Raw genomic sequence first — 14,509 nt, forward strand, 5'->3', positions numbered from 1 at the left:
GGATCCAACAAGACGTCTAGAATGACCTGCTGGGTGAGACCTCACTGAAGTCAAGGGGCTGAGAGGCTGTGGGTGGGGGCAGGTGCTCCCACCTCCTCTCTCCACAGCCTGGACAGAGCCCGATCCATTCTGAAGCATTCTCAGGACCTCTGGCTAATCAGAAGGCTAGGGGAGGTGACAAGTAAGGACAAGTGCCCACCTATGGGGAGCCCACCTCTCCCACCTGACAGCTGCTCCTCTGTGTGAGGGGCAGCCTGTGACTGACCTACAGGATTGAATGGGGATTGTGCTGGCCCACAGGGGACCCAGCGCCCAGGAAAACCTGCGTGGTCTCTGCTTGTTTGTTTGCTTGTTCACTTGTAAACTTTTTAGAGGGAAATAAAAAGAAATCTTGAAATTATAGACAAGTTGTAAGAACAGTGCGATCAGCTGCCCTTTCCCCTTCCTTAGACTCAGCAGCTGCTGCTGCCTTGCCACGTCTGCTTCGTGACGCTAGCCCGGCCCGCACACTCACACCTCATTACCACCGTCACCACTGATGTCTGCTCTTTTGACAGGATAACCCTGGGACTCAGGCCTACAGCCCGCTTTCTTGAGTGTTTGTTCACCCTGTGTTGGTTGGAGGGCAGGCGTGGAGTGGGGAACAAGGCTGGGCACCGAAACGTGGTCCTGCCCTCTGCCCAGCGTCCATAACAAGGTCCTCAGGTGACCGAGAGCCTGGCAGTGCAGAGAAATGGAAGGTGGAAGTTGTCAGCTTTGGTGTCCGGGGTCCAATAGGCATTCCTGGGGTACTGTGAGGGTCACTGTGGGCGGTGTCTGCCCCACGGTCTGTGGGCATGAAGAGCTGCCAGTGAAACTGGCATTAGGGGTATCTTCTGTGCATGTGGTTTAAGGATCGTGAGCAGAGAGCAGACAAGACAGCAGCCGGCCTTGTCGAGGGCAGCTGGGCCTGGCAGGTGCGGGGTCCAGAGCAAAGGTCTCTCCGGTGCTTCCTTCTGCACCTTTAGTAATTTCCAGACAGATGCTAGGACCCAGCTAAACAAGACCTGCCCCTGGACTCCAGGGACCCCCTAGCCGTGTGAACAGCTAAATCAGACAGGACAGATGGAGTTTCATTCTATTTTAAAATATCCTCAAAGATAAAGATTCCTGTCTCTCCTGGTTTCTGGTCCCCATGTTGTTTCATTATCTGCACTGCAGGGGGCGCTGCCTTATGTCCAGCCTGACCCTCTCGCTGCCTCTTTAGCTCATTACCTCTGATTCTGTCTCTGGGGCTGCACAGCCTCTCTGTCTTCCCTGTCCTCCACCCAATCTGGCCAACATACTTCCTACTCTGAGGCCATTAGCATTGCTGGGATCCTCCATCAGGTGGGAAGGGACAGGGTGGAGTCAGGGCCATGGTGAGATCCATTAGGTGGTGTGGCCCGAGTCTGCCTTTGAGAGCCTCTGAGGTCTCTGTCTCTGGATATCACGTGTGCTGAAGGTGCATGGGCAGGAAGGTGCCCAGAGGAGCCACTCTGAGCATTTATCCAGCCAGTCAGCCGTGTTCAGAAGAGCCAGTACATGCCACACACTGTGTTCCGTGCTGAGAGCCATATGTGACTCAAATTGCAGTTCTTGCCTCCAAGAAGTTCAGTCAACAGGGAAAGATAAGCATGTAAGAAATAGTGCTGCTTAATCAGTGTTGTGAGCGAGGGAAGAACAAGGAACACGTGCATGAATGCCCGCTGGACAGGGCCAGCTGTCCCAGAAATCTCACCCTACCCAGGTGGACAGTCTGGTGACACAAGACTAAAAACCAGGCTCTGGCCGGGTGGCTCAGTGGATAGAACATTTCCCCAGCACACTGAGGTCGCAAGTTTGATCCCCGGTCAGGCCACATATAAGAAGCAACCAGTGAGTGCACAACCAAATGGAACAACTAAGTGGAACAATGAGTTGATACTTCTCTCCCCTTTCCCATCTCAAATCAATGGAAAAACTAATAAAAAAAAGAAAGAAAGAAAAGAAAAGACTACATTCCAGATGCTGATCTCACTGGTTCTCCTGGTTGTCTTAACTTTTCTCCTGAGCATCTCTCCCTCTTGTCAGAAATACGGGTCCAACAGCTATTCAGACGGGAGGAGTGATGCCTCCGGTCCAGTGGAGTGGGAGTGTGCATGCGCATGAAGGAGAGGAGTTCCGCTGGCCGGGGTGCAGGGGAGGGGGCAGGAGGCAAGGCCCCCCCCCCCCGGCCAGGCTGGGTGGAGTGGTGGGAACGGAGAAGGATCGGGCACCTACAGGGAACCAAGTACGTGCTGGATGCCCAGGACCACACGTGGCAGGCTGTCTGACCGGCAGGGATGTGGAGGGCCGGTGGCCAGGCTGTGCCTCCTCAGCAGTGGCTCTTACCTATACTGGGTGACAGCTGGGTTGGCCTTGGCAGAGCAGTAGAACGTGACAACGTTGTCTTCCAGCACCGGCTGTGGTTCCACTGACAGGTTGACAAGCGGGGGGTCTGCAGAGAGAAAAAATTCCCTTGTAGATGGGGAGCTATGTCCACGGTTTTGGGAAAGAATGAGACAGGAAGACTCAGGAAGATCCCTCATGATCTTGGGGACCCTCAGAGCAGCCACCATTCCACTGGTCCCTAGAAAGTTGGGGGCTTCAGCAGGGGCTCTCCCACTACCCAGAGGTGCCCGCTTCAGGCAGTTCAGATGGGGGTTTCAGGGCGCCTGCTGTGATTCAAAGATGGTGTTTAAATCAGCAGCCAGCTGGGAAGTATGGCAGCCTGGCCCCAGGATCACACTGCCTGTCTTCCAGCATTTAGAAAGAACAAAACACTTCAGAAAGGGGAAGGGATGGAGGGGTACAGGGGACATGAGGGGGGAGTGTGGACACTAAGACCCATTTAAATACAAACTGCCTGTCTTTGAAATGTCTGTCTCATAGCTCTTTGCGTAAAGGTTCTGGTGCGTCCATTAAACTTGAAAGTGGCATTTACAGTCTTTCATCAGCCTAATCATCGCTCCTGCATTCTGACTGGTGTCACCCAGCCCTCAGCTCCCCAGGCTGGTCTCGTCTTTCTCCTTCAACATGATGAGAAGCTCTAAAGTGCTAAATGGTGAGAGGCAGAGGAGACAGGGAATTGAGAGAGGGAGAGAGACATGGAACAGAGGCAGAGACATGCAGAAAGATGTGTACAGAAAGGATGGGAGGCATGCAGACAGATAGATGACTACAGAAGGGAGAGATGTGGGGGAGAGACGGGAGGTGGAGAGGGGGAGAGAGGGACTTTGAGAAGTGTAGAGGAAGAATAAGAAAAAGAAACAGAGAAACACTGAAAAGCAGAGAGCTGGAGAGAGACTGGCATACAGAGAAACATAATCAGGCAAAGATTCCAGACTAAAAGCAAAAAGACCAAGGGAGGCCAAGCAGGCAGGAACAGAAAGTGACAGGGTGTCAGGAGGAGGACCACACACAGTAATGAGCAGAGACGAGACGGGAGACAGCGACACTGAGACACAGAGATGAAGGCCAGGCCGGAGGGATGAGCAGCAGAGACAGAGAGAGAACCAGCTCAGAGAATGGCTTTGAGGCAGCCGGCCCTCCTCAGCTAGGGGAGCTGGCTTGGGACCTTCTCCAAAAGCTGGTGTCATCTATGCTCCTGGCTCTCAGGCCTTGGAGCCCCAGGTGTCCATGCTCCAGGGAGGGGCCATGACAGCTAGTGCCCATCACTGTTCCTGTCATGGCCTGGAGGTCTGGCTGGAGTTCAACTCTAGGTGAGCTAAGAGGGCAGCCTGGTGTCCGTAGCCTGGCCTGGACCCTGGGCAGCCTCCTCTGGCTGGTCTTCACCCATAAGCAGAGCAAATTGCTGAAAGGTCATGAAAATTTCCTAGAGGTTTGGCCCATTTTTTTCAGAAAAAGAAGTAAAAAAAATCCAGTTTCTCAGAGACCATTGAGGAAAAATGCTGACCCCTCTGGGTGCATGTGAAGGGGCCTAGGAGGGGGCAGGACTCTAACCCGGCTGGCCTGGTTCCTGCCTGGAAGGACAGTGTGCTCCCGAGCTGCTCAGAGAGTCCCAAGTGCAGCTCCTCGGCTGCAGACCCGCCTAGCTCCCTAGAATTGCTATTATGTGACCACTGGCCTACCTTGGCCTGCTGGTGCTCAAGCTGGGCCAGGCCTCCCTGTCCAGTGCTGGGCCTGGGAGATGGCCTGCAGGCCTGGGGCTGTGCAGGTTTCTGCAGACAGCTTGTTAAGACATGGCGTCCCGAGCAGCAGGTGGCCGACTGCTGGGGCTATGCTTGCACTTTATCCCCCAGTTCCTGACGGGACCACAGTCTTTGGAGCAGCTGCTCCTGGGACAGCTGGCTGGCCTGCCTTTTCCTGGAGAATTACAGGTGACTTCCCTGGAAAGTCACCGGTATTTTAATAATCTCAATCTTAGTTTGTTTGTTTGTTTGTTTTTTAAAGATTTTATTTATTGATTTTGCAGAGAGAAGAGAGGAAGGGGGATGACAAGAAGATGCTTTATTCTAGCTGTTCATTGGTTGCTTGTCATATGTACCTTGACTGGGCAAGGCCAGGGTTTCAAACCGGCAACCACTATGTTTCGGGTTGGTGCTCTATCCATTGCGCCATCACAGGCCATCACAGGTTCAATCTTAGTTTTAAAAGCATTGTTCAAGTGGTCACAAAGATGAGTGTGACAAGGCCTAGCCATGAGAGCTCTCCTCCTACCTCCCAGGAGAGCTACGACTTCCCATAACTCTGCAGCCACTCCCGCTGCTGCCCATCAGGGGGGTACCGGCCCACCCAGCCCAGGTCTGCCAGCTTCAGGGCCAGACTAATCGGGAGTCATAGCCCCCTTTCTACTCAGGGCTAGCCAGCTCTGACAGTGCCACCCCAGGGACATGGAGACCCAGGGAGGAACCTGCATCTCACAGAGGGTGGAGAAACTTGTTTGGAGGTATAGGCATTTCATAATTGCCGCAGGGACCTGAATACGTGGCTGGCTCCTGTCTGTGCATTAGGAAGTCAGCACTAGCCGGTGGCGTGGAGTGCCTGCGTCCAGCCAGCTCTTGAATGAGGAGGTGATGGCGCCAGTTCGACAGAATTTAGAAACCCAACACAAACTGGAGGGCCATTCCAGGAGGCCCATCCCCGCCAGGGTATCCTGTGCAGGTGGTAGGTCTTGGAGAGCAGGGGAATGGAGCACATACCTACCGGGGACCCTCTGCGCTACCTGAAGCCCTCCTCCATCACATACTTGCCAGTCTCAGTTTATCCTGCGGAAAAAGTATCCTGTGCTTCCCCTCCGCTTTGCAATATCCCTGATACTTAATACGGACACTTGCCTTTCCTGCAGCGCCTCCACCTCCAGAGAACAGCCCAGGAAGCATTCACACTCTCTACCGGGATAGCACCTCTACCCCCGGGCCACAGGGCTGCATCTCTTCCCCAGCCCTCTTCTCCAATGTGCAGGATATGAATTTCCAGGAGTCTACCAGGCTCCAGAGGCATAAATAGTTTATGTCAGATCCAACTATTAAACATGATTTTAATCCCACTTGTGATGTCGGTGCATAGCTTGCAGAGGGCAGTTCTGATGTAGCTGGTGGAACCGAGATCACATGGAACAGATGTTACAGCCGAGAGTCTGTTAGTGGTTCTATCAGCAATGTGCACATAAGTGTGTGTGTGTGTGTATTCAAGGGAAGTATTACATGGAGGACTGGTGGGAAAGGAGAGAAATTCCATGACTTAGTGATTTTATAGCACATCCATTTGCAACTTGGCAGCTGGCTGCAGAGTCCAGATGTAGTGAGACTTGGGGGGGTGTTAAGCTTTTTCTCCCATTACTCAATCTGGGGGCTTTGTCTTCCGTCGGGTAACATATAAAGACCGAGGGAAACAAACAACAAATGTGCTTTTGCTGAGTGTGGATGCTTCTTGGTTGACTGAGAAGAGGAGCAGGTTTGCAAAGGCAGCTCTGACCCAGCCCACGGTGTTCATAGCAAACAGCTGGATGCTCACTGAATGAACAAATGAATACATAGAGGTGGAAGGAGGGCGGGGGTGGAGAGAGCCTGTGCTTTGCTTGGTGCACACATACAAACACTTTTGGGAGGGGACAAAAGCATGGCGAGCGACACGCCCAGGACTATGCACGCTCACAGCAGCTAGCAGGTGCAAAGTGCTCACCATGTGCTGGGCACTGTGCTAGGAATGTCATCTGAGTGATTTAATTTAACCTTACAGCAACCTTATGAGGTACATTGTATTCAGATGAGGAAACTGAGGCACAAAGGTCAACCTTGGCAAAGCCACGTGCAAACGAGGAAGAATGCCGTGGCCTTCTCCATGACCCTGCACTTCCTCGGGTGGGGTGGACCTATGAAACCAGGTACCTAGACTCTACGTCTCCACCTGACCTCATTTCTGATGCCTCCTTCCTCATGTGTCTGAGATGTCCTTGGGAAGAAAGCCAGCCAGGGCCCAGAGACCTGGCAAGGCTGGCGTCCTCTGACTCAGACTGTCATCTGTGCATGCTGGTAAATTGATCATCTCATTAGAGTGCATTTAGAGCAATGACTTTTAATAGTTGGTGGGCTGTGGTGTGGTGAGGACTGTGGCTGATAGGAGAGGTTCTCCTGGAGTGACGGAGAATGACCGGGGCAGAGGCATGGTTTCTCCTGGGTCTCCCGCTGGGACCCAGCCGCTGCGGGAGCCGACCAGGTGGTTTCTGTTGTGGGGATTCTAGCTGGCACCAGTTTCCTGAGCAGGTTGGGAATGTATGGGAGAAGGTGGGAGGGGTGGGCTGCGTGGGGTCACAGCCGGCAGCTTGGCGGTCGGAAGTTTGGATGTCTGGTGACTCCCGCCCTCCTTCCTATCAGATTTGGCTTGTGTCTGGAGAGAGCGCTATTCGTGGTCAATCTTAGGGCAAGAGGGGACCTTGAATGTCATTCAGTCCAATCAGACAAGGAACTGGAGTCCCTGGGGTGGAGCGACAAGCTCAGGCCCACGCAGCCCCTGGCTGGCGGGCTTTTCTGGACGCTGGACTAGCTGGGGCCCACAGCACCCTGCTTCTAGTCTGTGGCCAGGCCTGTGCTCCGCGCTGCAGCTGCTGCATGGAACAGCAGATGAGCGTGGAGAGCCAGGGCCTGGGCTGTGGCCAGGGGAGGGAGGCAGCCCTCTCAGGCTGACCCTTGAACTTGCACAACCCTCAGAGTGAGTGCCTCCCTCCCATCACCCTGGTGCTAGGTCTGGCAAGAGGCTGCTGTTCTTGGCTCTCATTGAGTGAGGACTGAAAGAAAACCCCTTGCTTGGCGTGGAGGAGCAGGGGCTATTAGCTGATGAAGACAGGGGAGATAAAGCTGCAAGAACTCAGCTGTGTCTGGTATGCACAGCAAGCCTGTCTGCAGTGACAACCATTTCTTCTGCCCTCTGGAATGTAAACAGTGTCTGCAAGGGCTCTAGACCCTGAGTGGGAACATCTACTCTTAAGGCTCCCAACATGGGTTCAGAGGTCCTTGGACAGAGGTCCTTGGAAAGCCACGCAGAGGCAGAATCCCAAGCCTTGATAAACCAGGGCTGTTGGGCAGTGTTTTCAAATGGATTTGATTTAAAATGAGTATAATGATAAGGAAGAAATGAATGCCAGCCTGTGGCTCTAGCCCGTGACTCTGAGCCTGTGACTAGAGCCGCCGCCAGCATGTGGTGGCATCGTGCTCCCTGGCAGGCAGTGGGGTTTAAAAGAACAGTTGATTTTCTAGTGCTGATAGTTTAAACCGACCCTGGCCCGGTAGCAAGAGGAAGGCCACTGGAGCGCCTTGCTGGGCCCTTCCTTGTTCTCTGGGGTGCACAGACACTTTAGGGGACCCTTAGGAATCTCCTTTAGGTGATTTTTGGAAGATGCTGCTGCTGTAGCTTTAAAGCATCATTGTTGTGAATATTAATTGTAATAACAATATTTGCTGAGGGCCCACCATGCGAAAATGTAGAGAGGGGTCACAAGCATGGGCTCCGTAAAGCTAGACTGCCAACATCTGAAACCTGTGTGGCCTGGACAAGCTCATCAGCCTTGGGGGCCTTGCCTAGACAGGGGCCACAGCCATACCTCCTCTAAGCAGTTGTTGTAGATGCTATGAGACAATCCATGCGAAGTACGGACTGAATCTTCTTCCTCTTCTCCCCTGAGCGACCCTTCCCCGGGAGGGCTCCTACAGACCCTCTAGGGGGCACGGGGCTACTCACCACGTCTGGAGCCCTGAGGGTCCCTTCAGCTCCCAGCACCTCTGCTGTGGCTTCCCCTCCAAGGGACTGTGGGGGGCCACCTGGTGAGGTCAGCAGGGCCAGAGGCTGACCAGGATATTTATTATGGTGGAAGTTCTACCTTAAACAAGTGTAGAAATGTGGCTTAAACATGTCAGTTGCCAAACACCCACATCTGAGATTATTTTACTTCATGTCACAATAAGGACAAGCTGGCCCTTTGGCTGGCCGTGAATACAAACCTGGGAAGCCCACGATGCTGTCTGACCCAGGCCCTGCCCTCAGATGCCCCACACGGGGAGCCTGACAGAGCTGGGCTGGGGCTCTGCTGAGCTGGCCGTTCAGGCCCAGTCCCTTCCAATACCTGCGCTCCAGGCGGGAGCGGCTGGTACTCACGCTGGATGTCGATGGTGACCGAGGTCTCCTTTCCTCCCGGGACGGCTTTGTTGGTGGCTCGGCACACGATACTCTGCCCATTCTCCACGTCTCCGGGGGAGATGAAGAGGGTACTCACGATGCTCTCACGCTTGCCGTCACGAAGCAGGGTCTGGGGGGTAGGGAGAAAAGGCCCATGTCACTGGCAGGATGGCCTGAGCTGCTATGGGAGAAGGGAGCCTTGTGCAGGGAAGCAGGGCAGCTCAGGACCCCAGGGTGCCCATCTCTGCTCTGAGCTGGGGACACCTTCAGCTCCCCCAGCTGGTTGAGTGCTGGGCTGCCGAATTAAAAAGGAACTAGGCCTGACCCGGCGGTGGCGCAGTGGATAAAGCATCGAAATGGGATGCGGAAGACCCAGGTTCAAGACCCCGAGGTTGCCAGCTTGAGCATGGGCTCATCTGGTTTGAGCAAAAGTTCACCAGCTTGAACCCAAGGTCGCTGGCTCAAGCAAGGGGTTACTCGGTCTGCTGAAGGCCCGCGGTCAAGGCACATATGAGAAAGCAATCAATGAACAACTAAGGTGTCGCAATGCGCAACGAAAAACTAATGATTGATGCTTCTCATCTCTCCGTTCCTGTCTGTCTGGTCCTAGCTATCCCTCTCTCTGACTCTCTCTCTGTCTCTGTAAAAAAATAAAAAAATAAAAAAATAAATAAAAAGGAACTAGAAAGCGTCTCATCATGCTTGAAAACCTGTCTGGACTTATAGACCCCAAATTGTAAAGGAAACCAGTCTGAGTCTAATGGGAGCCAGGCTGCAGGTGCTATGTAGTAATTGCACCCATCTGCCATCGTGTCCAGGCCCCAGTGGGTCTGCAGGAGGCTCTAACACGTGTGCAGCAGGCAGTGCTGTTGTCACACAGATATGACCTTGTCCTGAGGCAGGGACTAGCCTGTAGAAGGGGGTGCAGTTTGGGGCATGGGGCAAGGCCGGGGGTGTGTGTGTGGGGATGCGGGCAGGGTCAGGGCACAGTACTGTTGTTACTTTAATATAAAGCTGTTCAACTTTTCAAATCACTTCACTTTTTGACCTCATTAGAGCCCTGACCAAGTTACAGGCAATATAGATGCCATTATCTTCCATGTGACAGGTGAAAAAACAGGTAAGATCAAGAGAGGCCATAGAGCGTGACCAAACTTACACTTCCAGGTGGAGGTGAAATGATCAAGAGCGTCCTGCAGTGGGTTAAGTAGTCCACCTGGAACCTCAGAATGTGACCTTATTTGGAAATAGATTCTTCACAGATCAGCTAAGTAATTAGTGATTTGTTAAGAATCTGGAGACAAGACTATCCTGGATTTAGAATGGGCCCTAAATCCAATGACTGGTGCTCTTGTGGGAAGAGGAGACACAGAAACATGGGAAGAAGGCCATATGAAGAGGGAGGCAGGATTGGAGTGATGCTGCCACCAGCCTAGGGATGCTGGGAGCCACAGGAGCTGGGAGAGACCAGGAGGGTTCTCTCTAAATCCTTTGGAGGGAGCACAGCCCTGTTAGCACTTTGAGTGCAGACTCTCGGCCCCCACCACTGTGAGACAACACATTTCAGTTGTTTCAAACACTAGTTATAGTACTTGTTAGGGCAGCACTAGGAAACTAACACAAGTCCTAAGACCTTTCATCTTCTGTCTTCCGTTCCTTTGTTTCCACAGGACCTTGAGTCACTCTGCAGCTAGTTCCGCAGCTGCTGATACACCCCCTTCCCTCGCTTGCACTCCCCATCAGTGTGGTGCCCTGGGAGCTGAGCGCTAGTGACCCACTGTGTGTGCTGGGGAGGGATGTTGGGTGAAAGGGATGTTGGGCAGGAGGGCCCCTCCCAAGTTCTTGGAAACTGCTGATTCTGGGAAGGAACTTAACTGTCTCCAGAAGAGGGGTGCCCAATGCAGTCTTACTTTGCTGTGATTAGAACCTGGGAATAGAGTAACAGACTTTACTTTCTCAAAACCTCCCTTAAAATAACAATGACATTATCTTTAATCTCACCAGACCCTGGAAGGAAGGGAGCAGTATCTCTATTTGGCAGAAGAGAAAACACAGTTCAAAGTGAATCAGGAACTTGCTGGGCAGGACTGGGATTTGCACTTGAGAATGGTGACCCTATCACCACAGTTCCCTGACAGCTGGAAGGAGGTTAGTATGATCTCCACTTAAAGGTGGAAACAATTAGAACCATTTGGTAGCCTCCAGGGTCACTGTGCCTGTTAGCAGCATCCTGAAGGCTGCTGGAACCGCTCTGTGGGTCCACAGCTGGGGCAAAGCTTGTGGCCTCCAGCACTGGACCATGACCCGAGCCTCTGCCTAGGTCAGCACAGCCTGTACAGGCAAAGCTAGATGCTGATATGCCAGAGATCCCGTACCAGGGCGGTCCCCCACACCGTTTATCCTCAATGCTGGCAAACTGCCTAGGCCTAGGCAGGTGCAGGTGGCCTGAGGTCTTATTGAACATCCTCCCCTGGGACGCCACTGGGTGGTGGCCTTAGTCCTGGGCAGAGGGGTCTTTGGAGAGGGTTTGGGGGAAAGGGATGTAGTCAGTGCGAGCCGGCCACGGGGCAGTCCAGTCAGTGAGTGGGGGCCAGGCTCAGGGTCAGGGCGTGGAACTGGACAGAGGCCAGCACAGGGATGTGCACAGCGACAGGCACACAGCTTCAGCCCCCAGCAAACCCTAGCGGGAGTTGGGGGGGAGGCACTGCAGCCACCACAGTAGCACAGTAGCTCGGTGGCTCTCTCTGCAGCAGACCTCCTGCGTCTATAAATAGCAAGGCGATAATAAGAACAATTTCCTGGATGAAAATAAGACCTGGGGTGGGGTGTGTCTATGTGGGGGGAGAAGTGGGGAGGGAGTTCCATGCTATCTCCTGCCTAACTTTACTTTTCTGCTGTGCTAACAAAGGTCACTGACGCTGCATGGAGCCCCTCCACTGATCTGCTATTGGCGGGAGGGGCCATCTGGGTGCCGGTGGGAGGGGAACCCAGAGCCTGCGCTCCTAATTAGGTCCCTGGACGGCCTCCCGCTGTTCCCCCCTCCAACCCAGGGTGCTCCTCTGCCTCAGAATGATGATTAATGACATATTTACTGTGTCTGGGCGTGTGTTTTTCTGGGAAATAAAAATTCTGGTTCAAGTTGTTTGTTCCACCTAATTAGAGAAAAGGGTGATGTGTTCATTAAACGGGGAGAGGGTGAGGGGAAGGCAGGCTCTCGGCATGGCGCCCACAGGAGGCTCACCCGGCTCCCAGCTCTCTTCCGGCTCTGAGAGCCTGGACGCCAGGCCTGGACAGTGTTCCCAGGAGGGGCCCGGTCTGCCGGCCTGGCCGTGGGTGCCCGGGGGAGGGGGGCCGAGGCAGGTCTCTGAGGCAGCCGCAGCCGCAGGGCGAAACGCTGGGCGGTGGCGGCTGGGAGCAGTCAGCTCCGGCCTGGCCGGCTTCTCCTGCCCTCGCCTGTGTCGCCTGTCTCCTTCCCTCATCTGTTCCTAATCATCTCACCTCACCTTTCCTGTCCTCCTCTCTCTCCATTCATTCCTCTCTTACAAATCTCCCCTTCACTCAAATGCAAATGAAACTTTGGACTGTGTGGCTTGGAGCCACCAGCCAGGTTGGACATTCTATCATTTGCTGATTCCTGTCACAGCTCCTCTTTGCCGTCCCTCCCATCTCCGTCTCTTCACTGAATTTGGCTCCGGGGACACATGGTGGGCCCCAGGCCTGCACCTCCTATTTCAGAAACTGTCATTAGTATCACATCAGCTTGCTCAGTGAATTATTAATGGTGAGCTTTTGTTTCTGCGGCCACTGCTCCCGGGGGCAGCCCTCCCTCCAGCGTGGTGGCACTAGTGAGCTGCCAGACCCCAGCCAAGCGGGAGAGCAGCTCTAGTGGGTCCACTAGGACCCGCTGGCTGTGTGCTGGTGTGGACTGAGGCGGGCGGGTCTATGGCCCATGCCCAGGAGTGAGCGCGCCGGATCAGTAGCCTTCATAGGTGGCCTTCCCCCTGTGCATCCAAGGAGCTTCCGTACTGTCACGGTGGCTGTGTGAGGCCTGGGGCTCCGTGCTCAACCCTGTCTGCCTTGGTGCTGCTTCCTGTCTGTGCCCCACTCCTGGGGGCAGGCACCTGGCATTCAGTTGGCAGTGACCCTGGAGGCTGGGCTGCCCAGGGGCAGAATGAACCCTGTCCAGGGCAGACATCAGTGGCGCTCTACTCTTTCCAAAGCGCCCCCCAGGGCCTCACCTGGGCAGTGGAGAGCCAGTTTGAGCCCATGAGATGGGAGGCGTGGTGGTACCTGCGTGGGGACCCTCGCTGACAGGAATGGAGTTTGGAGGAAATGCCGTGGTGGGGCCCCAACCCTGGTGTTAGAAAGGGATGCGCATTGATATGCAGACAGCCTTGGGAGGCCTGGAGTGAGACCTAATTGCCTGGCAACAGGGCTTCCTTTCTTCCCTTCTTCATGCACCTCCTCTACCTACTGAGTCTTTTTTTTTTTAAATTACATCTGCTTCTTCTTTTTACAGCTGCCTGGAGAATTCAGTAGGACCGGTTGTCACGTTGCTTTCATAGGGATGTGAGGGAGGGTGGAGACCTGCCCAGTGCCATTTCCCCATTCCCTGCATCCTCAGGGACCCTCTCCTATGCCCGGGGGGGGGGGGGGGGGGGGGGGCCAGGAGTGATGGTGAGTGGTTGATGCGGCACTGGGTGGAGACAGATAGTGGAATGGGGATGCTGGGGTGACTGGTGGGGAGAGAGTACACAGCAGAGAGGGGCTGGTAGAAGGGGCTAGGCCTCAGTGTAGGGGATGCTATTCCCGAGCTCCTCTTAGCATGAGCCCAATGAGACCCATGGTCTTGGGGGTGGGTGGTCCATAGGACAGGCAGCAACCTGTAGCTGGAAGAGGCAGAGGGGTAAGGCCAGAGAGTAAGGGGCTCAGGGTAAATACATACACGACTGTGCTCAGACCCAGCATTTCTCCAGGGTCAAGGCCATCCCTGGACCTGGCAGCTGCTTGCTAAGGAGCAGATGGAGCAGAACACTGGCTCCCTGGGGAGGTTCTCTCTAGGCTCAGTTCATACTGTCTCCCCTCTTCTCCCACAGCCTGTCCTGCCTCCCCTGAATGATGTCGGATTCTGGTGCAAGGCCCAGAGAAGATGGCCCACATCTGGGTGTCCAGGAGGAGGACTTGGAGAGGGGCCCTGTGATCGCTGCGATGCTCTGTAGCCGAACAGTGACTGGGAGCCCGGGAAGCCACCCGGGCCGGAGGGCTCTGGGGACAGTGTGATGAAGGCAAGGCACTGCCAGCCTGTGCTGATGACTCTCCTCCCAGGCAAGGGGCCTCAGCCGTCCTCAGCGACCGTCATCATTCCTACCAGCTCCCCTGTCCCCTGCTGGCCACATGGTGAAATAGCAGAAAGAATGTTCCACGAAAGCGAGGCTGCTGTGTGAGCTCTGGGGAAAATTGGGGTGCATGAGGCAGGGCTCTGGGAGGAGGGGCCCAATAACATGAGCTGACATTTGTGGAGGCCTGACTCTGTGCTGGGCTCTTTACAGAGTGTTTTCAGTACAAAGTTTCCTTTAAGTCTCATAGAAGTCTTTACAGGTGCCTGTGGTGATCATCATGTCATTTTGCCCCTGAGGAAACCGAGGCAGAGAGCTTAAGCTACCGTAATACATGATGGAACTCAGGTTGGACCCAGGTCTTCAGACCACTGGTCTGCTTCACGTAGGAAATGTGGGTGGCAGGGGGCCCTTGTGTGGCTCCAGGAGGGTCAGGCCGTGATCCGGGCAGCCATGCTTCTCATGAGCTCACTCTGCTGGGCACTCTTCTCATTCTCACACAA

At 54.4% G+C, this 14,509-nt stretch overlaps 1 protein-coding gene across 2 annotated transcripts in view; it reads right to left on the minus strand.

Moving 5' to 3' along the window:
- KIRREL3 (kirre like nephrin family adhesion molecule 3) overlaps positions 1-14,509 on the minus strand; it is a 547,821-nt gene that overhangs the window by 25,234 nt on the left and 508,078 nt on the right. For both annotated transcript variants that reach the window (XM_066259700.1, XM_066259699.1), the window contains exons 6-7: positions 8,650-8,800; positions 2,392-2,497 (exon numbers count right to left, since the gene is read on the minus strand). In XM_066259700.1, coding sequence (XP_066115797.1) covers positions 2,392-2,497; positions 8,650-8,800 — 257 coding nt within the window. The remainder of the gene's footprint in view (positions 1-2,391; positions 2,498-8,649; positions 8,801-14,509) is intronic.

The sequence above is a fragment of the Saccopteryx bilineata genome, chromosome 2 (genome assembly GCF_036850765.1).
Source record: "Saccopteryx bilineata isolate mSacBil1 chromosome 2, mSacBil1_pri_phased_curated, whole genome shotgun sequence".
In the NCBI taxonomy this organism is placed as follows: domain Eukaryota; kingdom Metazoa; phylum Chordata; class Mammalia; order Chiroptera; family Emballonuridae; genus Saccopteryx; species Saccopteryx bilineata.